We start from the raw sequence: 22,172 nt of genomic DNA, 5'->3' as shown, positions 1-22,172 counted from the left end.
AGTATCGGAAGATGTTCCAGGTAACACAACTTTTTGTTTTCTATTTGACAGGTAATCATTAAACCACAGAAAGAGCTGTCCAGAAATTCCCTTTGCATTAAGTTTATGCAGAAGACCTCGATGCCAGACTCTGTCAAAAGCTTTGGATATGTCACAGAACACTGCACGGACCTCTTTTCCTTCATCTACAGCTTTGCAGAAGGTATTATAATTATATAGATACTAGTTGATTAACAGCTGAGTCACCAGAAATGAAACCAGATTATAAAGAAGTTATAGCATTATTAGAAACAAAAAAGTTGAATACATGCTTGTGGATGATTTTCTCCATCACTTTGCTAATTGTACTAAGTAATGATATTGGTCTGTAATCTGAGACTTCCTTGGGATCATTCTTTTTAAAAATAGCACATACATTCGCTAACTTCCACTCTGTCGGAACTTTGCCAATCGATAGTGAGTAGTTGAATAGGTCACACAGGGGCTTGGCTAATTCTTGAGATAATTCTTTAAGGACTCTGTTGTTAATATTATCCGGACCAGCAGCTTTTCCTAATGTAAGTGATTGAAGTGTGATGGCAACCTCCTCTTGGGTGATTGAGATAGAATCTAAAAGTGGCGCAGTTTGATTAGTATGTATTGATAGAAGTTGTTTGTTACTGTCATCAGTTATAGTTTGTGCTTGAAAGTACGTGTTGAGTAAATTAGCTTTATCAACATTGTCAGTATAGTATATGTCATTCTGTTTAAGGACTGGTATTTGAGAGTTATCTGAACTTGATTTGATAAATTGTTTGAGTGTTTTCCAGTAATCGGTGGGTGATAGTTGCTGGGATTTCAATTTGTCACAGAGTTTAATAGACATGTTTGTTTTGGCATTTCTAATCAGATCTACAGTTTTGTTACGTATCTGTTTGTACTGTTTCCAGTGTTCTTGATTCTGTGTAATTTTAGCTCCATCATACATACGTTTTCTTTTCCTAATATGCTTTCGAATTTCATTATGCATCCATGGTGGGTCCTTCTGGCGAACTGTTATTTGTTTGTGTGGTATAAACTGTTGTGAAATGTGTCTAATTTTCTCTATTATATTTTCAGTGTATGTGTCAATGTCATTGTGAAAAAGTGAGTCCCAGTCTACTTGAGAAGCTTCCCGCCGCAAACCGTCATAATCAGCAGTATCAAATTGCCATACAGTTCTTTTGAAACTCACAGTCTTTGGTTTTATGTGATTAAGACAGCAGAAGATAGGGCAATGGTAACGAACATTTTGATCAAGGAAAGGTTCCCCAACACCACAGATAGCTATTTTACATGCTGACGAAAGAAGGAAGAGATCTATAAGTGAGTTTGAGGATTCTGTAAAGTGAGTTGGTTGCGTAATTATTTGCGACAAACTATATTGCATTATCATGTCATTGATTTTTCTTCCAATAGTGGGTTTGATTTTATTTACTTCACAACAGCGGGTGTCAAGTGCTGTATGGCGGTCGTAAAAAGTCGCCCCGACTTCATCTCAGTGTTGTTATATTTTCTGGTCCTTCGGGATCATTGATTTCAACTCATTTAGATTTGAAGATTGAATACTGCTTAAGCCGGTGCTAGGGGGCGTGGGCAGTGTTGCATTTTCCATTACTGCTCATGAACAGACTCAATCAAACCGAGACTGCAATTTTCACTGTTTGCATTGTTCTCGGTGCTTCCGAGGGATCTGCTTTCCAGATTTTATTTGTTCATATCTAGGTTAAAATCTCCAGTTATAACAATGTCTTGTATACCAGTATCGTAGGCTAATCCAATTGAATTTTCTATATTAGTAAGAACTATTGGTAATGAATTAGGAGGGCGATAGAATGTCCCAAAAAGTAACTTTTTGTTGGACACTCTTAATTCAATCCAAATGCATTCAATTCCATGTACTTCTAAATCATATCTTCGTATTGCAGGAATGTGAGTCTTGACGTAAACTAATACTCCTCCATGAGAATCACCGACTCTGTCTTTACGAAAAGGTACTGAATAGTTTTCAAATGTTATGGAACCGGTCTCGATGGTATCACTAAGCCATGTTTCTGTGAAGGAAAGAATATCAAATTGTAGCAATTCACTTTCAAGGATTTCCTTTTTGTGGTAGAAGCTTTGAACATTGTAATGAACAAAAGAGAGATTTTTTTAATTCGTCTATAAAGTCTGTACAGGAACTGCTTGAAGTTGAGTCGGGGCCAGGATTTTCATGGACATCGCCGGCCAGTAGAAGGATCATCGACAACCATAATATTAGTTCAAAACTTGAGAAGTGTTTTAGACCTTTTATTCTCATCTGTTTTGTGACGAACAAACCTACTCTCACCCTGTATTCATTCACCTCTACAAATATTATGTTATTCCAAAGTCCAGAACTTGAGTGGGTGAGATATTCGGGAGTTATGGCCCTTTGTTACTTTTTTCTTATATATATATATTGCAAATTTTTGTGACCGCAACTCCTCATTCATTATCCATTCATTATAAGATTGAATCGATTCAAACTTTCAGGAATTACTTTTATTAACGCTAAGTTGTGGAGGGAGAAACAAATCTTGGATTTGCTCAACCCGTTCCGGAGTTATTGCCCTTTTTTTCAAATGGCATAGGCAGGAGATATGGTTGTCATTCGACTGCAGCCCTTGTTTTTTTTTCTAAGAAGTGGTCCTGGCTTCCCTGGTTTCTGTAAATGGGTATAATAATCGCTCAATACGTGTTACTTAGAAGCTCCTGAAAAGTGACAAAAATCAGCCAAACCTCCAGGGGAATGACTATATTTCAATATTATATTGAACTTTGAACAACATCTTATTGTCATTGGCGTCACAGGTCATAAAACGTGGGACTTCTCCACAACAGATTTGCATATATCATGCCTTATAAATATTGATATAATTGTTGACTTTTCTACTTAATAACGCCTGAAAAATAACAAAAATACCCCAATTCCAAAGAAGGATGTCTCTTCAACAATATACTGAAATTCGAATAATTTATAACGACGAGGAACGTCATAGGTAATAAAACCACTGGGCTACCTCATACCAGTTTCGCCTATTTTTGGAGGTATATATGACTGATATAATTATAGGTGACATAATGAAGATTAAGGGTATTTGACATCACTTTCAGGGGTAGCATAAAACACTGTGCTTTTCCACGTATAAATTGCCTTTTAACAATCTTGCACTCCAGAAAATGAACTATTTTACCGTCAAAAGCATTTTTTCGTAATGAGCCCGCGAGCCCATGCTATTACGAAATAAGTACAACATGTAGGATGAATAACAAAATGATGTTTCCTCTAAAATTTCGAACAAACTGGTGGTGTTTTTCAAGGGAAGCATTAATTCTTCTTTTTAGATATATAATTTTTATATCTTTGAAAAGAGAAAAGAATGACGAACACTTCAATAGGATAATAAATATTGTGTGTTCATTCTAATAAAAACAATATTTGTTCAAACTTTTTTTCCTTCTTTGTTTCTATTGGAAAATATCAACCAGATAAAAATCAATATCGCCCAGCCAGGTGATTTCAAGGGGGATAATTTTACCGATAAGGCGGCAAATTTTACCAAATTGTTGATCACGATCATCATTATTATAAGTTCCAGAATGCTTACACTACATTGTACAGAAGGTAAATTTATAGTTATTTACATGTATGCGTAACATAATTATACGTTATACCTTGCATATAATGCGATGTCACAAAGTTACGAGGCTGTAAAAGGTACTAAATTAAAGGTACTGTTAAAGAATCTTGGACAAAATAAAACTTAAGCCTATTGAAATACTTGAAGCATGAAACTTTTATAGGCAACAAAAAGATTTAGATCTAAAACATGTTCTAAACAAAAAGTCATGCACCTTTTAAAGCAGGAGTTTCGTGATCTACATGTATGTTCTAAGTATGTTCTACCATGTACCTTGAAAGTTGCAGGGGTTCCAAGTTGCAAAAGGATTCCTTTATGTACCCCCCTTTCATTAGGTCATCTGTTTCTATATTACGGCGAAAAATTATCCCTTTGGGGAGACCTATCCGCTTTAATAAGCAAGCGCGCTACCATTGCGCCACCGAGGCTCACAAAAGTCGTAAGTATATTTAAAAGAGGATGCATTATTCGGCCTCAACCGGGATAGCTAGTTTTTAAGATGTGTTGTTATGCCAACGCAATTCGAAGAATAGAGTGAATTAAGGTGGCTTGCCAGTCTTCTTTGACGTCGGTCGACGTAATAATGGTCGAAAAGTAAAGTTACCATATTGCCCTGATATTTGGAATTCATAAACAAGGACATCTCTCCTTCATTTTGTACTATTCAGATCTTTTAAATACCTTTTTTGTTTAGCAAAGGGCTGTTTCGTACAATTTATGAAAAATTGAAGTATCTGAAGTAAAACAAAATTTTTTTTTCGCTGGATTAGTTTCAAAAACAACATCCAGATGCTCTTGATAAGGGAAACAGAATGACATGTCAGTGTTGTCAATCGGAAATTTCATAAAATGTCGCTATGATGGGCGTTAAATGTTCTAAAAATGCGCGATTCTTTTGATCTAAGAGTAGCACCGTACGAGCTTCGGTGGACGATTTGGTCGACGGAAAACGGTTCAATTTACTAACGACTGTGCAGTCTTTTTTTAACATTTACAGTGTAATTTAACCTGTGAGTAAAGACCACCTACCAATAAAGACCACATTTTAGCTCTCCCATTGATTAGACAGGTTTGACTGTATATCATTTCCGCACCTGTAACGTAATAAAACGTATAAACGTCTGAGTGCCCTTTCACGCTTGCGTAGAATCAACATTTGAGTATCAACCAACGCAAATTCGACCTTGATTTTCAGTTTAGCCTGTTTACTTTCATTTTCTTTACTTCTTTGAATAACTTTGAATCGACTGAGATCATTTCTATGTTGTCAAACACATACATAAACGTAATAAATCGTATTAGCGTCTGAGGGCCCATTCAAGCTTCCGTAGAATCAACATTTGAGTATCGACCAACGCAAATTCGAACTGGATTGTCAAGTTTAGCCTTTCTACTTTCATTTTGTAAACTTATTTGAATAACTAAATCGATGAGATTATTTCTATGTTGTCAAAAACATACATAAGCCGGGTGAGATTGCATGAAAATGTGCCCGGTGTCCTAAGGATATATACGAGAGGACGTTGCGATCGATGAAGTTTTCTTGCATACCAGACGGGGATTTCCGGTATTTTTACCGGTGCTGGAAAAATCCATCTTATAAGTTATATAAAGTGAAACATATGCAGAAAGTCTGACGTTATAAACTTACCTTACCCAACACCCGTGTTCTCTTGAGGGCGGCTTTACTAGAGACGGAGAAAGGATAAATATTCTAGGCAATGAACAGGACTGCTGGCAAATTGCATATAACTGACAAGCATAGAAAGACTGTTTCAGAATATAACTCTTTGATACTATGTAAGCATTGAGACACACATATTATATATTATAAGCACATAGTATTTTGGACTTCGAGATTATATCAGCACAGACATTATATAAACACCAGAACTAATAAGAATAGAGTTATGTAGCACGGAAATTATATTAGGCTACAGGGAAGGCAGCTACATATAGCACAGAATCATCTTGCAAAGTTTGTAAACAACATATTCATAAAAATCAGGTTTTGATATTGCAAGATAATTTCTCGTATTATAGTAAACACACATATTATCTGATAATTTGTTGTATCCTTTCTCGAGTGCTATAATGAACACAAGTAATGTCTGATACTTTCTCATGTGTTTTAATAATGATAATTCCTGGTGTGTTATAATCAGCACAGCCATTGCCTGGTAATATCTCTTTTAAACATCAGATAACATAGTCTTTATTTGGCATAAAGTTGCATAGCACATTCAAAGCCATATACAGACACAATTACAAATCATGTGAAAAAGGTGAAAATATGTTTACAGTATTTAACATTTTACAGAGAAAACTGTTAAACAATAATGTAGTGAACCTCTTTAAAATACAGTATGGTAAGTTCCTTACAATATACATTCTTTGATAAAGTGTTTAGTTTTTTTGAACTTTTGCTTGTTTTCGTAAATCATAATATTTTGGGCACACTAGAAGAAAATGAAACTCGTTTTCATGGTGCATTTTGACATTTGCTTTCTTCCTCAGATATTCCGTGGTGCTTGCCGCTTTCAGTTGAGAGGTTATGTGAAGGTAGTCTCAATTTTGTCAAAGAAAATCTGAACTTGTTTATATTTATGACATTTAGATATGTTCTTGATTAAACTCATGTTTATAATGCTGTAGGAAGATAGTCTACTCGAGGTACCAATGTTTGTTTATAGATATCTAACAGTCTGCTTTTTATGACGATAACATTACTTTTGTTAGCATTATGAGTCATATGTTTGACATCCCTATTTCGTTTAGGATGGATTTGACGTGATAACCCCAATTTTTTCCTCTGTATGAATTTCCATCGTTAGCATCATTTTAAAGAGAGTATACATTTTTCGCAGTAAGCAATTTTCGTCAAGATTAATTGTTTTCAGCCAAATCTAAGGATAATGATTTTAAACACACATTGCCTGATAATTTACACACATTTTGTTGATATATATATACTTCTACAGTTTTACCAAGAATAGATGGATTCAGCTTTCTTTTTTCTTGATTTCTTTCTTTGTTTCTTTCTTCAGTTTCATCAGTGTATACTTAAAGACTTGAAGTTTGTATGGATATTGACACAGATTTAAAAATGAATTATTGGGAAAAAGGTTGCTTGAATAAAAATTTCAAAAGTCTTATAGAGTTTATCTACATTTGCGGTTTGAATGCTTTTTATCTGGTTTTATTTGAACTGTTTCCTGTGCCCATATTTATCAATACAATAAAGTAAGATTCATTACTTCTACAACATATTTAAACGCGGTATTAGAGGGAACAAGTATTGAACTATTTAAGGGAACCATTTTAGGGGAACAGGGTTTATGTCTGTCTAGTTTTCTTCAAAATGACAATAACAGAGACGATATAATAAAATAAAAAATGATTTCAGAATATGCATGTGATGCTTGAATTGTGTGGCCTCATGTGTATCATAAAAGGTTCCAAGTGCAATCAACGTGTGAATACATCGGTGGATATCTCTAAATTATATTCTGGTACTTATAACATATGTAAATGTTGAGTTCTGATCAACCCGGGGCTAGAGGGAGAGGACAGTAGCTTGCATTTCCACTACCGTCCATGAACAAGCTCAATCAAACCGAGCCCGCATCATTTTCGTTTATGACGTGTTGGGCGACCTGTGGTTTTCCTCTTTTTTCTATTTTCTTCAACGTTATTTGAAATAGAATTTTAACCTTAATACACATAAGTTGCATGATACTAATTCATTTCCGTATTTCTCTCATATTAACCACTTCACCAGCTGACGTCTTTCTCGGTGATTTAGAGCACTTCAGGAAGAGTCAGTTAGTATAACATGTCACTTACCAAAAATATGTAATATAAAGACGTTTGGCTCATTTAGATAAGAGTAAGTCACGATTAATATTGCGTTTTCTTACACGGTTGAATAGAATTCAAACTCTTAAAACATTTACTTTCTTATGAATGCAATATTTGCTTCATTTTGTTGTATTTATGTAAGAATATTTGTAAGCTGTATTTAATGTGCTCATAGTAACCATCATGAAAGTGAATTCATTAGATACTAGTAGCTATCAAATGGCCCGTAGCTTTTTCCAGCTTCCTTATTCAGTTTTTATTCAAACCAAAACAACTGTCGCTTCTTCATTTCGAAATAAATTTTAGAAGATTTTAAAGAGAGATTTTTTTGAATTCTAAAACAACTTGTTTTCGGCGGCTGTGGTGCACAGTATGAAAATTCTTACATTTAAACGGTATCACTTTCGTACCCTGAAAGGCCTAGATGTTGACAGTGGAAATAGGGATTTCTGCCTTCATCGGCACAGTTAGCGGCTAGTGCCTTTCACAATATGGTTCTAATAAACAGGGGTCAGATATATTTCCTTGCGACTTTCTGTCTAAAGTTCCTACAATAGCGTTAGCAAGTATTGATCAAACAGTTTTCAAATAAACTGCATGCTGCAAAGCAATGCTTTATAAATCTGATGTTTTTTTATTTATGTTAATCCCATCATTTCCTGTGACTAATATTTCCGCATTTTTTATATTTGAACTAAGAGCAGATATCGGTAGGAACGGACTTTAGCCTCGGTCTACAACGATAAACGGTTGTCCATGCGAGAACTTCCTGTAAAGTCAATGAAAAATATTTAAACCAAAATAAGCGTACATTTACTAATCTATCATATTTTGTACTAGAACACATGCTTAGTAATATAGCATTTTTATGAAAATTTTATATATTTATTATGCTCTATCTATATCCGAGTGATCTATCATTTAAAAGTTTCGTCAGTAAATAAACCCGTAAACATAAGTGTGTCAGAAAGTAAAGTATAGCTTATTAAGAAAAAGAACACTCGGTACCGAATAGTTAAACGACTTGTTAACATTGTAACAATATATCATAAAACACTTTGGTCTGAAATAACCGTACATTGTCATAAGAAAGTGAAACCTATTGTCCTTTTTTTTTTTGATAACTAATTTATTGTTGTTTTTACTTTCATATTGTGATAGTTGTGTCAGTTTGAAAAACATTATACTATATTGAATTATTTTGAAAAACAATCATAATGTGTAAACGTACAAGTATACATTGTCAGTTTCAATTAATGGAAAAGAAGTTGAAACGTTTTGTTTTTCCCTTTGTTCCTAGTTTTCTCTGTACAGTATTTTGTTGTTTAAGATGTATTGTTTGTGTCACAAGTTTCCTGGCGTTTCTGACAGTCATCTGTTTTATTTTTTCCAGTTATTTCTTATATTAGTAATTTAGGCTACCTTTTCCCTTATCGCTTTGTTTAATTTTCTACATAGTAGTGGGTATTTGATACAGCCCTTTTTAAAATTACCTAACTGGTGATCAGATAAAAAAAATTCGCAAAATTGTCAGGGTTTGGGAAATACTAAGAAAAGAAGACAGTATAATTTTATTTGTTTGGAATATAAATATTTATAATCACAGAATGACTTTGATAAACTTATACGGTCCAAACGAAGAAAGGCCAGAATTTTATGAAAATACTCAACAGAAAATATATAATACTGGAAATGATCACATCATAATATGTGAAGATTGGAACCTGGTTATTAATTCTACTTTAGACTATAAAAATTATAACTCAGTCAATAATCAAAGAGCTAGAAAAGTTATCACTAATCTTATTGAAAATAGTGCGAATTCAAAACGAAAATATGAGGCAATACACATGGAGAAGACTGAATCGAATTAAGAAACAATCAAGACTAGACTTCTTTTTGATAAGTGACAGTGTTAAGAATTTTGCAATAGATTCAAACATTACTCCTGGTTATAGATCGGATCATAATGGTATAACTTTAACACTGAAGTTTAATGATATCCTACGGGGAAACGGTTACTGGAAGTTTAACAGTTCCCTTTTGAAAGATGAAATTTATAATGAGTTAGTTAAAACTACGTTAGCAAAAGTATTGAACAACATAAAACTGAAACAAATGAATTTACTGGGGATAACACAAACAATAATTTCTTCAAAAATAAACAAGTTCAGTTAAACATCAATGATCAACAATTTTTAGAAACGTTTTAGTTACACTTAGAGGTGAAACTATAAAATATTGCTCTAAAAGAGGAAAAGAGAAAGTAAAAAAGAAATAGATCTAAAAAATATTGAACATTTAAGAAAAAATATGTCAATGAACATTTTATGAGTGTAAATGAAAATACAATCAATAAACTGCAGGAGAAAAAGTCTGAATTAGAAACATTTAGACAAAAATTATAGATGGTGTAATGATAAGATCAATATGTAGATATCAAAAGTTAAGAGAAAAGCCATCAAGCTAACTTTTTCAATCTCGAAAATAGAAACTTTACAAACAAGTGAATGAAGTATTGACATGCAATACAAAGTCCTACTGGAAGGCATCTAATTTTCTCTACTGCAGTGTAACATAATGAATTGATATCTGTCAATGATGTTTAAAAAAATATTGTACTATATATACAATATGTTTTAACAAAACACTTGGATTAAAATTTTGCATATATAAAAATCTACAGTTGTTTTCATTTGGACTTTTAGCCGATTATAAAAAAGTTATCATATAAGTTATTTATAGAAAAAACAAAGGGAAATTAATCCTAAAAAATCTGTATCGTATAAGTCCACCAGAAACTCTTTACCAGGTAGAGATAGATCAAAATACACCTAAAATTGGATGTAACATGCATGTTGTACCACAGGAAAAAGTGGTCTTGATTTTTCCCAACAATTTGGCCTTTGACATTTAAGTGTGACCTTGACCTTAGACCTAGGGACCTGGTTCTTGTGCAAGACAATCCGCCTCATGGTGGTGAACATTTGTGCCAAGTTACAACAAAATCCCTCCATGCATGAAGAAGAAGAAATGCTCCGGACAAAGTCATTCTTCCTTCTGACCTTTGGCCTCTAAGTGTGACCTTGACCTTAGACCAAGGGACCTGGTTCTTGCACATGACACTCCGTCTCATAGTGGTGAACATTTGTGCCAAGTAATATTAAAATCCCTTTAAGGATTGTTCAGTTATAGACCGGACAGGAAAAAAATCCTATTGACCTTTGACCTCCAAGTATGACCTTGACCTTTAAGCTAGGGTTCTGGGTGTTGTGCATGACACGTCGTCTCATCAATGGAAATATTTATGCCAAGAAATATTAAAATCCCTTGATGGATGACAGAGCTCTGGACCGGACAGGAAAAAAAACATTTGACCTTTGAGCTAAGGGTCTGCGTTTTGTGCATAACAAATCATCTCATCATGAGGAACATTTGTGCCAAGTAATATTAAAATCCCTTCATGGATGGCAGAGTTACGGACCGGACAGGAAAAAAGCCCTGTTGACTTTTGACTCCCAATTGTGACCTTGACCTTTGAGCTAGGGGTCCGGGCTTTGAGCATGACACGTTGTCATGGGAAACATTTATACCAAGTAATATTACAATCCCTTAACAAATAAAAAAGTTATGGACCGGACACGAAACAGACCCTGTTCAAGCCATGTTAACATTTGACTGCCAAGTGTGACCTTGACCTTTGATCTAGGGGTCCGAATTTTGCGCATGACACGTCGTCTTATCATGGGGAACATTTGTGCCAAGTAATATTAAAATCCCTTCATCGATGGCAGAGTTACGGACCGGACAGGAAAAAAGCCCTGTTGACTTTTGACCCCCAATTGTGACCTTGACCTTTGAGCTAGGGGTCCGGGCTTTGCGCTTGACATGTCGTCTCCTCATGGGAAACATTTATACCAAGTAATATTAAAATCCCTTAACAAATGACAGAGTTATGGACCGGACACGAAACAGACCCTGTTCAAGCCATGTTAACATTTGACTGCAAAGTGTGACCTTGACCTTTGATCTAGGGGTCCGGGTTTTGCACATGACACGTCGTCTCATCATGTGGAACATTTGTGCCAAGTAATATTAAAATCCCTTCATGGATGGGAGAGTTATGGACCGGACAGGAAAAAAGCCCTGTTGACATTTGACCTCCAATTGTGACCTTGACCTTTGAGCTAGGGGTCCGGGTTTTGCGCATGACAATTTATCTCATCATAGGAAACATTTATGCCAAGTAATATTAAAATCCCTTCATGGATGACAGAGTTATGGACCGGACACGAAATTGCGGACGGACGGATGGACGGACGGAATGACGGAAGAGCGCATTCCTTTAGTCCCCGAAACTGGTTTTCAACCAGTAGGGGACTAACAAAACAATAAATAAACTTATTGACGAAAACAATGTTCATTATACTAAAACGCAAGACATTTTAAACTACAAAAAAACGGTAACTATGAAAAGTTGTATAAAAATTGTTTAAAGGTAAATGAACCACCAATTGTAAATATCACTGGAAATAATCCAAGGGAATTAAGTTTGTCAGAGTCTTTAAAATTAGAAGGTGAAATAGATATAAAAGAATTAAGCAAATCCCTTAATGATATGAAAAATAACAAAAGCCCCGGGTTGGATGGATATACTGTTGAATTTTTGAAGTTTTTTTTTAATGATATCGCATATTTTATTTATGACATCATATTTGAAACTAACTCTCAAAATATACCTGGCACTGATTTTCAGCAAGCATTCGACTCAGTCTCCTGGGCATTTATACAAAAAAACTTTAGACTTCTTTAATTTTGGGAACTCCTGTAAGAAGTGGATACGTTTATTTCAAAATGGGAGTGAAACATGTATTTTACAAAATGGTCATCTGCCTGATTTTTTCTTCCTTGAAAGAGGTTGCCGACAAGGCGACCCAATTTCTCCTTACTTATTTATTTTATGTTCTGAGATATAAGGGCTAATGATTAGGCGAAATAACAGTATTGTAGGTATCAGTTTGCAGTATCAACAATATAAAATCAGTCAATACGCTGATGACACCCAGATCTTTTTCAACGGGTCCGAAGAAACATTAAGACACTGTTTGATAACACTTGATAACTTTTATACAATGTCAGGCTTGAAAATAAACATTGATAAAACAAAAGCCTACTGGATGGGTTCTTCAAGAAACTCTGCACTTAAGTTATGCACTGATCAACCATTAGCCTTGGAGTAAAGAACCAATTAAAACAAGTGAATGAAGTATTGCCATGCAATACAAAGTCCCCTACTGGAAGGCACCTAATTTTCTCTACTGTAGTATAACATAATGAACTGATATCTGTCAATGATGTATAAACAATATTGTACTATATATACAATATGTTATAACAACAAACTTGGATTAAAATGTGCATATATAAAAACCCACAGTTGTTTTCATATTGATTTTTTTTTTGGCTGATTATAAAAATGTTATTATGTAAGTTATTTATAGTAACAACAAAGGGAAATTAATCTTTAAAAAAATATAAATCTGTATAATATAAGTCCACAAAAAGCTCTTTACAAGGTAGAGATAGGTCAAAATACACCTAAAAATTGGATGTAACATGCATGCTGTACCACAGAAAAGTGGTCTCGATTTTTCTCTACCGCCAGTAATAAAAAAGTTACAATAAAATCTATTTATAGTAAAACAAAGGGACGTAATTCTAAAAACAAGGGTGCCTCATGGTGGCGAACATTTGATCCAAGTAACATCAAAATCCCTCCATGCATGAAGAAGAAATGTTTCGTACAAAGTCATTCTTGAATTTGACCTTTGACCTCTAAATATGACCTTGACCTTAGACCTAGGGACCTGGTTCTTGCGCATGACATGTTGTTTCATCCAGGGGAATATTTGTGCCAACTGATATCTAAATCCTGCTTTGCATGACAAAGTTATAAACCGGACAGGAAAAAGATCATCTTGACCTTTGATCTCAAAGTGTGACCTTGACCTTTAAGCTAGGGTACTGGGTGTTGCATACAAGTCGTCTCATCATGGGGAATATTTATGCCAAGTAATATTGTAATTCCTTGATGGATGACAGAGTTCTGGAACGGACAGGGAAAAAACCTTATTGCATTTGACCTCCTATTGTGACCTTGACCTTTGAGCTAAGGGTCTTGCCTTTGCGCACGACATGTTGTCTCATCATTGGGAACATTTGTGCCAAGTAATATTAAAATCCCTTCATGGATGGCAGAGTTATGGACGGGACAGGAAAAAAACTCTGTTGACCTTTGACCCCCAATTGTGACCTTGTCCTTTGAGCTAGGGGTCCGGGATTTGCGCATGACAAGTCGTCTTGTCATGGGGAACACTTGTGCTAAGTGATATTAAAATCCCTTAATGAATGTCAGAGTTATGGACCGGACACGAAACAGACCCTGTTCATGCTATGTTAACATTTGACTGCTAAGTGTGACATTGACCTTTGAGCTAGGGGTCTGAAAGTTGTGCATGACACATCGTCTTATTATGAGGTACATTTGTGCCAAGTAATATTAAAATGCCTTCATGGATGGAAGGGTAATGGACCGGACAGGAAAAAAGCCTTGTTGACCTTTGACCTCCAATTGTGACCTTGACCTTTAAGCTAGTGGTCGAGGTTTTACGCAAGACATGTCGTCTCCTCATGGGGAACATTTGTGCCAAGTAATAGTAAAATCCCTTCATGGATGGAAGAGTTATGGACCGGACAGGAAAAAAGCCCTGTTGAATTTTGATCTCCAATTGTGACCTTGACCTTTGAGCTAGGGTTCCGGGATTTGCGCATGACACGTGGGAAACCTCATGGGAAACATTTATATCAAGTAATATTAAAATCCCTTAACAAATGACAGAGTTATGGACCGGACACGAAACATACCCTGTTCAAGCCATGTTAACATTTGACTGCGAAGTGTGACCTTGACCTTTGATCTAGGGGTCCGGATTTTGCACATGACACGTCGTCTCATCATGGGGAACATTTGTGCCAAGTAATACTAAAATCCCTTCAAGGATGGGAGAGTTGTGGACCGGACAGGAAAAAAGCCCTGTTGACCTTTGACCTCCAATTGTGACCTTGACCTCTGAGCTAGGGGTCTGGGCTTTGAGCATGACAGGTCGTCTCATCATGGGGAACATTTATGCCAACTAAATCCCTTCATGGATGACATAGTTATGGACCGGACACGAAATTGCGGACAGACGGACGGACAGACGGACGTTCCTACATATGGATACTTATGTGGCTACTCTTTTGTTCTCTCTATTGTTCTTTTAGCCACGTAAGAGAAAAATAGCCACATAAAAGCCTTACGGAATGAATGACATCAAAGAAAAAGTACAGTTACCTATTGTTCCTATAGCCACCTAAGTATGCAAATGTGAGCTCGGACAGACGGACGGACGGACGGAAAAGTGCATTCCTATAGTCCCCGAAACTGGTTTTCAACCAGTAGGGGACTAATAATTGGTGTCCGTTTCTCTGCAAATGTTTATGATATTTGGAATTTAAATGCACCTGAAATTTTGCTGAAGTGTAGGAACATCCTCAGTGTATGGTCAAAAAGACAACTAACCCTTTTTGAAAGTGTAACTATTCTGAAATCTCTCATTTTATCTAAGTACGTTTACATATTTATATCACTCCCCGGTCTCTCGAATGAATTTATTAAACAATTAGAAACTATTGCCTATAGCTTTTTTATGGATCAATGGACCAGACAAAATAAAAAGAGTAAACGCTGTCAAAAATATAGAATCCGGAGGACTGAGAATGGTATCAAAGTTTTTATTTTAAGTCTTAAAATTAGTTGGATTAGAAGATTAGCTATTTTTAACTGTGATACATGGAACTCTCTTTTGACATTTTCATTTGATATGATTATTTCTTTAGGTTCGCAATATTCAAAAGTACTCGCTGTGGAAATACAAAATCCTTTTTGGCGAAATGTTCTTAATAGATGGGGTAAATTTATTGAATGTTGTGAAATCAACAACCTAGAAGACATTCTGTACTCACCTTTATGGTATAAAAACCACCACTTCAGAAATAAAACTGAATACATAGAGAATTGGTATCGTAACAATATCATACATGTTATAGATTTACTTGGCAATGAGGGAATGTTTTTGAATTTAGAAACTCTAAAAAACAAATACACAATAAGAGGACCCATTTTAGATTTACATCGTATAATTGGCGATAGCAGGGAAATGTACCCTTTTTATGTTTTTTTTTTATCTTTCTAATTTTCAATGTTTATCAATATTAAAATGGAACTAAGTGAAGTTTTTATGTGCGCTTTTTATAGAACTTTGTCAGGTCATGCATATTAATGAAAGTAGTCCGACAGCATACAATATGGAAGGTATAATACGGAATTTAAAAGGTACAATACGGATTTTTTTCTGCCTGTTGTGAAATACAAGCCGATTTTTTACAGAATTTATATATAAGTGCATTTACTGTGTTTGTACATGTTTTGCTGAAATTCAAAATATATATTATTATATATTATACAAATTCATATGTTTAAGGTTAATAGGTGGATTGCTCTCCGACCCCTATTATACCATTTACGGGGATAATAAACTGGGTTACCATCTGGTAAAAAAGTGTGTCAGCGATTCAAAGAAAGAATTATCTTAGTGTGCTATAACAAAACCTATTATCTTTTTTTCATTTATTTTCTCAGTTATTATCTGTACTGTTGACATTTTTTGTTTATTTGGAAGACTTGGAAATAAGTTTCTCAGCTTGTTATCACGTTTCTCAGCTTGTTATCACGTTTTTTAGCTTGTTATCACGTTTCTCAGCTTGTTATCACGTTTTTTAGCTTAGAAACTTTAAGGTACTATCTCTACATGTTCATACATTTCAAGGAATCAAGATAAGAGTAAAAGAAGATATTTTGTTTGGTCGACATGTTAGGTGTTCTTAAATCTAAAATGTTGAAAATTTCAAGCAAAGATTCATGCTGCTTTGCAGAGAGACTGGAAAATTTAGATACGCAGTAATAGAAAAAGAATTAGAAAAAGAATGTGAATAATATCATTATAACATTTGTTAAATAAGATAAACCTCACCTGAATTATCTTCCGTGTTTAAAATACTGAAAGTGAATAATTTCAAGCTATGAAGCAGTGAAAATGTCATGAAGAAGTGCGAATGTAGGTAAGAACGAATTTCTTTTTAAAGTTTTCAGTTGTTAGCAAGTCATACTTACACTGTACATGTACTAAAGGCACTTTAAGACAAAAACTGGTTCGTGTATCTTTTACAGACTATAAATCATTAATTTACAAAATTAACAGAAATACAACCCCTTTAAAGAAAACAGAATTAAAACGAATTACCTTGGTTCTAGGTTTAGTAGCATGCATGAAGACTTTGAATGATACTTTATCTCAAGCAATATCACATATGGCCGAAGAACAGACGTGCAGAACTATCTTAACCCAGCCATAATTCTCATATAAATCAACAGAACAAAACAGTGTTAAATCGCAGTTACAAAATATGCAATGAAAAGACATATTTGCTTTCATAGTAACAGTTCAATAAAAATCTGGAGTATTTTGCCATATTTTTGTTTTTAAAACAAAAGCATCAGCATGGTACCAGGAAAACTCGCACTTTAGCTTGAATTTTTTTTTCTAAATTTTAACCGCGATTATTTCTTCAGTAAAATCAAAAAGTAAATAGTGGAAATACATGTATGCCCGTAGTTACTGTTGTTAATCATTAATCTGACTGAACTCTGTATATTATTATTTCTCTTGCCTAGTGTTCCAACTAGCCCCGGTCTTCCTTATATGACCACAAAATGGACCACCGCGTAAAATTTATACATCTCGTAGACTATTTCAATGTTTCCACCATACAAATCATGTCGTCATATATAATTGTAGCGCGTGACATTGTGCTGGTAAAATTAGGTAAAATTGTGTTGGACTGAAATATTTTAATTTGTTTGACATGCAAAGGCTAAGTATCTTTCACCCGTAAAAAGGAATTCTGTGAATTATAGTTCGATCAAGTACAAATGTACTTATGTCCTCTTTTATAATAGCAATGTCAGAACTTATCTTGCTACTGAATGGAATTATAATTCAGATACAAATACATATAATACATATAGAAATTACATATTGTCTAAAATTGCTACCAGCAAGCAAAAGTTTAACTTTGTTTTCATAGTTGCCTAGATCTTCCAGATAGAACATCAACACTGTAACAGTTTAGAATAATGGCTACATGGATTCAGCAACAAAATCAACGTTTACCTGGATCACAAGAGGGGTCACTGAAACAGTCATCTATAAAACTTGCTAGCGTTTTATATAATGAAGCCCGGCCTGCTTTCGTACCGAGGTGGGAATACATGCACGGGAAACCATTACACGTGCGTCTTTGAACCTCTGCTGGATCTGCATTTTGAGAAATTATCCTGCAAAAAGAAACGAATGGCATATTTACTACGATATATATTTACAGGTAAAAAACCATTTGTTTGACATGCAAAAGCTAAGTATCTTTCCTCGTAAAAAGGTTGCATCATTCATTCTGTGAATTATACATGTAGTTCGATCAAGTACAAATACTTATGTCCTCTTTTATAATACTAGTAGCAATGTCAAAACTTATCTTGCTACTGCACGGTGGCGATACCCTGGGTATGCAGGGGTGCAAAATGGCGGCGGAATCTCTCGATTCAAGTAACATTTTTCATTATTACTGTCTTAATACTTAACCAATTTTAACGAAATAAAGACGAGTGCCCGCTCATAAGAATACTACACCCTCGGCTATAAAGCTTGGGCTCCTGAGTTTCGTAGTTTTTGTGAAAAGTGCAACGGCGCATTCTGACAGAAAAAATGCAACTGCTATGTAGGGGTGCATTTTTATGAAAATGACTAAACCAGCTATCCCTGTGTGTTTCGAAAAACGGCTTGTAGGGCGGAACTGGGCTTGACATGTTCCGAAGCTGTTGTAGAACTTTGGCCAGTGAAATTGCCAGTTTTCGGCAATTCCGAGCGATTGAAAGGAAATGCTATGTGGGGGAGGTGTTTTCATTATGTTATGTGGGGGTGCTTTTGACATGTGGGGGTGACTTAACTGGCTGCTAGAGACACGCAATAATACGGACAAATAAAGCCAGCGAAAAATACTTTTAACTGTTAAAGGCATATCATATGTCAATATATATTGTGATGATGTCCGTCCGTTTGTCCTTGCATGTTTCTTCTCATACATCGTTGGCACTAGAAACTTGAAACTTGATCACGATACTGCTATGGCCTTTGGAGAGTACATGTTCATACGACACCTACATATAAAGCTATAGGTGTCATAAAGGGGCCTGGATCTATTATATCATATTTGGCCATAACTTGTTCTAAATTAGTACTAGACCGATTTGGCTAATAATCAAATAACAACATTGTTGACACATAACGTTCAATTATATTCTTTGATATTTGACCTTTACCTTTATTTGACTTTTCACCTTTACTTTTAAAAGTCGGAACATAGTCATTTTGATGTCCATCTGATATTTGACATCTGCTACTTAAACGCTAAAAACAGTTAGTTTGCTGTAATGTTTTTTATTACTTCACACATTTGACTTATATTCACAAATACCAATTCTTGTGACAAGATGTTCACTTTGATGTATTTAAGTACGACAGTGTACTTCATTTTACTTTGATCTTTGCGTTTAAAACTCGGAAATAATGAAATTCCCAATAACCTTTGTCAGATTTTATAACCAACTTGGCTGTAATGTAAACTGAACAATCCATGCGACAAAAAAGCGGCGTAAAGATACGCGATGGTATCATTTGACAAATTCTAGTGATTTATTGTAGCCTTCCTTTAACACGGTGGCGATACCTTGAGTATGCAGGGGTGCAAAATTTAACCTTTTTTCATGGTAACTTTATTAATTAATACTTAACCAATTTAAATGAAATAAAGACGAGTGCCCGCCCATATGAAAACTACAGCCTCGGTTGTAGGGTACTCATCCTTATTTCGTTTAGATTGGTTAAGTATTAACAAAGTTATCATGAAAACAATATAAATTTTGCACCCCTGCATACCCAAGGTATCGCCACCGTGGATATGGCTGAGGTTGTCTGCATTGGTTTTGTTTCTCTTAAGATTGGGATAAAGGCACTTTACCAGTTCAGTTTTTTAAAACTGAATTTACCTGAAACGCTTTCCCGCAGCAGTGGAAGTTTCCCTGATTTGCATGAATAGCAAGATGCGGGTCAAGCTGTATTTTCGCGATAATGTTTTCCCGCGTTTCTGGCACACGTGCTCGGTCATACCTGAAACCGAATTGCATTCATTTGGAAATGTGAAGTGATTACAACTTTTTAATATTATAGTATTGAGTATGTAACATTACTATAAATGACTTACTATTGTTATTTTGTAGTTTTATTGACCTGCCTAAAAGTAATATGTGTTTTCGTCCACTGCCACAATGTGTTTAAACACGGTGGCGATACTTTGGGTATGCAGGTACACAAAATTTATATTTTTTCATGATAACTTTATTAATACTTAACAAATTTAAACGAAATAAGGACGAGTGCCCGCTCATAAGAAAACTACAGCCTCGACACAAAATATGAAACCCAGATGACCAAACCCTACAACCGAGGCTGTAGTTTTCGTATGGGCCGGCACTCGTCTTTATTTCATTTAAATTTGTTAAGTATTAATGAAGTTACCATGAAATGTTTGTATGCAGGGGTACAAAATTTATATTGTTTTCATGATAACTTTGTTAATACGTAACCAATTTAAACGAAATAAGGACGAGGAGTACCCGCTCATAAGAAAACTAAAGCCTCGATGGTTAGGCTTTGGCACACGAGTTTCGTTTTTTTTTTTTTTTTGTTTTTTTTTTTTTTTTTGTTTTTTTTTTTTTTTTTTTTTTTTTTTTTTTTTTTTTTTTTTGAAAAGTGCAAACAGTTGGATTTGTTTCATTAGAATGCGCCGTAACACTTTTCACACAAAATATGAAACCCAGATGACCAAACCCTACAGCCGAGACTGTAGTTTTCGTATGGGCCGGCACTCGTCTTAATTTCATTTAAATTGGTTAAAAATTAATGAAGGTACCATGAAAAGAGTTTAACTTTTGCACCCCTGCATAATTAAGGTATCGTCACCGTGTTAAATGAAGGCTACAATAAATCACTAGAATCTGTCAAATGATACCATCGCCTATCTATACGCCGCTTTTTTGTCGCATGGATTGTTCAGTTTACATTACAGCCAAGTTGGTTATAAAATCTGACAAAGGATATTGGGAATTTCATTATTTCCGAGTTTTAAACGCAAAGATCAAAGTAAAATGAAGGACATTGTCATACTTAAAATATATCAAAGTGAACATCTTGTCACAAGAATTGGTATTTGTGAATATGAGTCAAATGTGTGAAGTAATAAAAAACATTACAGCAAACTAACTGTTTTTAGCGTTTAAACAGTAGATGTCAAATATCAGATGGACATCAAAATGACTATGTTCCGACTTTTAAAAGTAAAGGTGAAAAGTCAAATAAAGGTAAAGGTCAAATATTAAAGAATATAATTGAACGTCTTGTCAACAAGGTTGTTATTTGATTATTAGCCAAATCGGTCGAGTATTAATTTAGAACAAGTTATGGTCAAATTTAATATATTAGATCCAGGCCCCTTGTGCCACCTATAGCTTTATATGTAGGTGTCGTATGAAAATGCACTCTCCAAAGGCCATAGCAGTATCGTGATCAAGTTTCAAGTTCCTAGTGCCAACGATGTATGAAAAGAAACATGCAAGGACAAACGGACGGACATCATCACAATATGATTGACATATAATATGCCTTTAACAGTTAAAAGTATTTTTCGCTGGCTTTATTTGTCCGTATTATTGCGTGTCTCTAGCAGCCAGTTAAGTCACCCCCACATGTCAAAAGCACCCCCACATAACATAATGAAAACACCTCCCCCACATAGCAATTCCTTTCAATCGCTCGGAAGTGCCGAAAATTGGCAATTTCACTGGCCAAAGTTCTACAGCAGCTTTGGAACATGTCAAGCCCAGTTCCGCCCTACAAGCTGTTTTTCGAAACACACAGGGATAGCTGGTTTAGTCATTTTCATAAAAATGCACCCCTACATAGCAGTTGCATTTTTTCTGTCAGAATGCGCCGTTGCACTTTTCACAAAAACTACGAAACTCAGGAGCCCAAGCTTTATAGCCGAGGGTGTAGTATTCTTATGAGCGGGCACTCGTCTTTATTTCGTTAAAATTAGTTAAGTATTAAGACAGTAGTAATGAAAATTGTTACCTGAATCGAGAGATTCTGCCGCCATATTGCACCCCTGCATACCCAGGGTATCGCCACCGTGTACTGAACGGAATTATAATTCAGATACAAATACATATAGAAACTACACACTATCTAAAATTGCTTCCAGCAAGCAAAAGTTTAACTTTGTTGTCATAGTTGCCTAGATCTTCCAGACAGAACATCCACAATGTAATAGTTCAGAATTGACCTTCTAATGAAATTA

The 22,172-nt window shown here is 35.0% G+C and overlaps 1 protein-coding gene across 1 annotated transcript; it reads right to left on the bottom strand.

Annotated features, from left to right (window-relative positions):
• Positions 1-262: 262 nt before the first annotated feature.
• On the bottom strand, positions 263-21,971 carry LOC123535923 (uncharacterized). The gene is made up of 3 exons (XM_053527688.1): positions 21,947-21,971; positions 1,779-2,072; positions 263-1,359 (listed from the first exon to the last, which is right to left on the bottom strand). The coding sequence occupies exons 1-3, from the start codon at positions 21,969-21,971 to the stop codon at positions 263-265; spliced, it is 1,416 nt and encodes a 471-aa protein (XP_053383663.1).
• Positions 21,972-22,172: the final 201 nt, after the last annotated feature.

The sequence above is a fragment of the Mercenaria mercenaria genome, chromosome 17 (genome assembly GCF_021730395.1).
Source record: "Mercenaria mercenaria strain notata chromosome 17, MADL_Memer_1, whole genome shotgun sequence".
In the NCBI taxonomy this organism is placed as follows: Eukaryota; Metazoa; Mollusca; class Bivalvia; order Venerida; family Veneridae; genus Mercenaria; species Mercenaria mercenaria.
The sequence above is the reverse complement of the archived record's forward strand: the minus strand, read 5'-3'. Positions and strand labels throughout refer to the sequence as shown.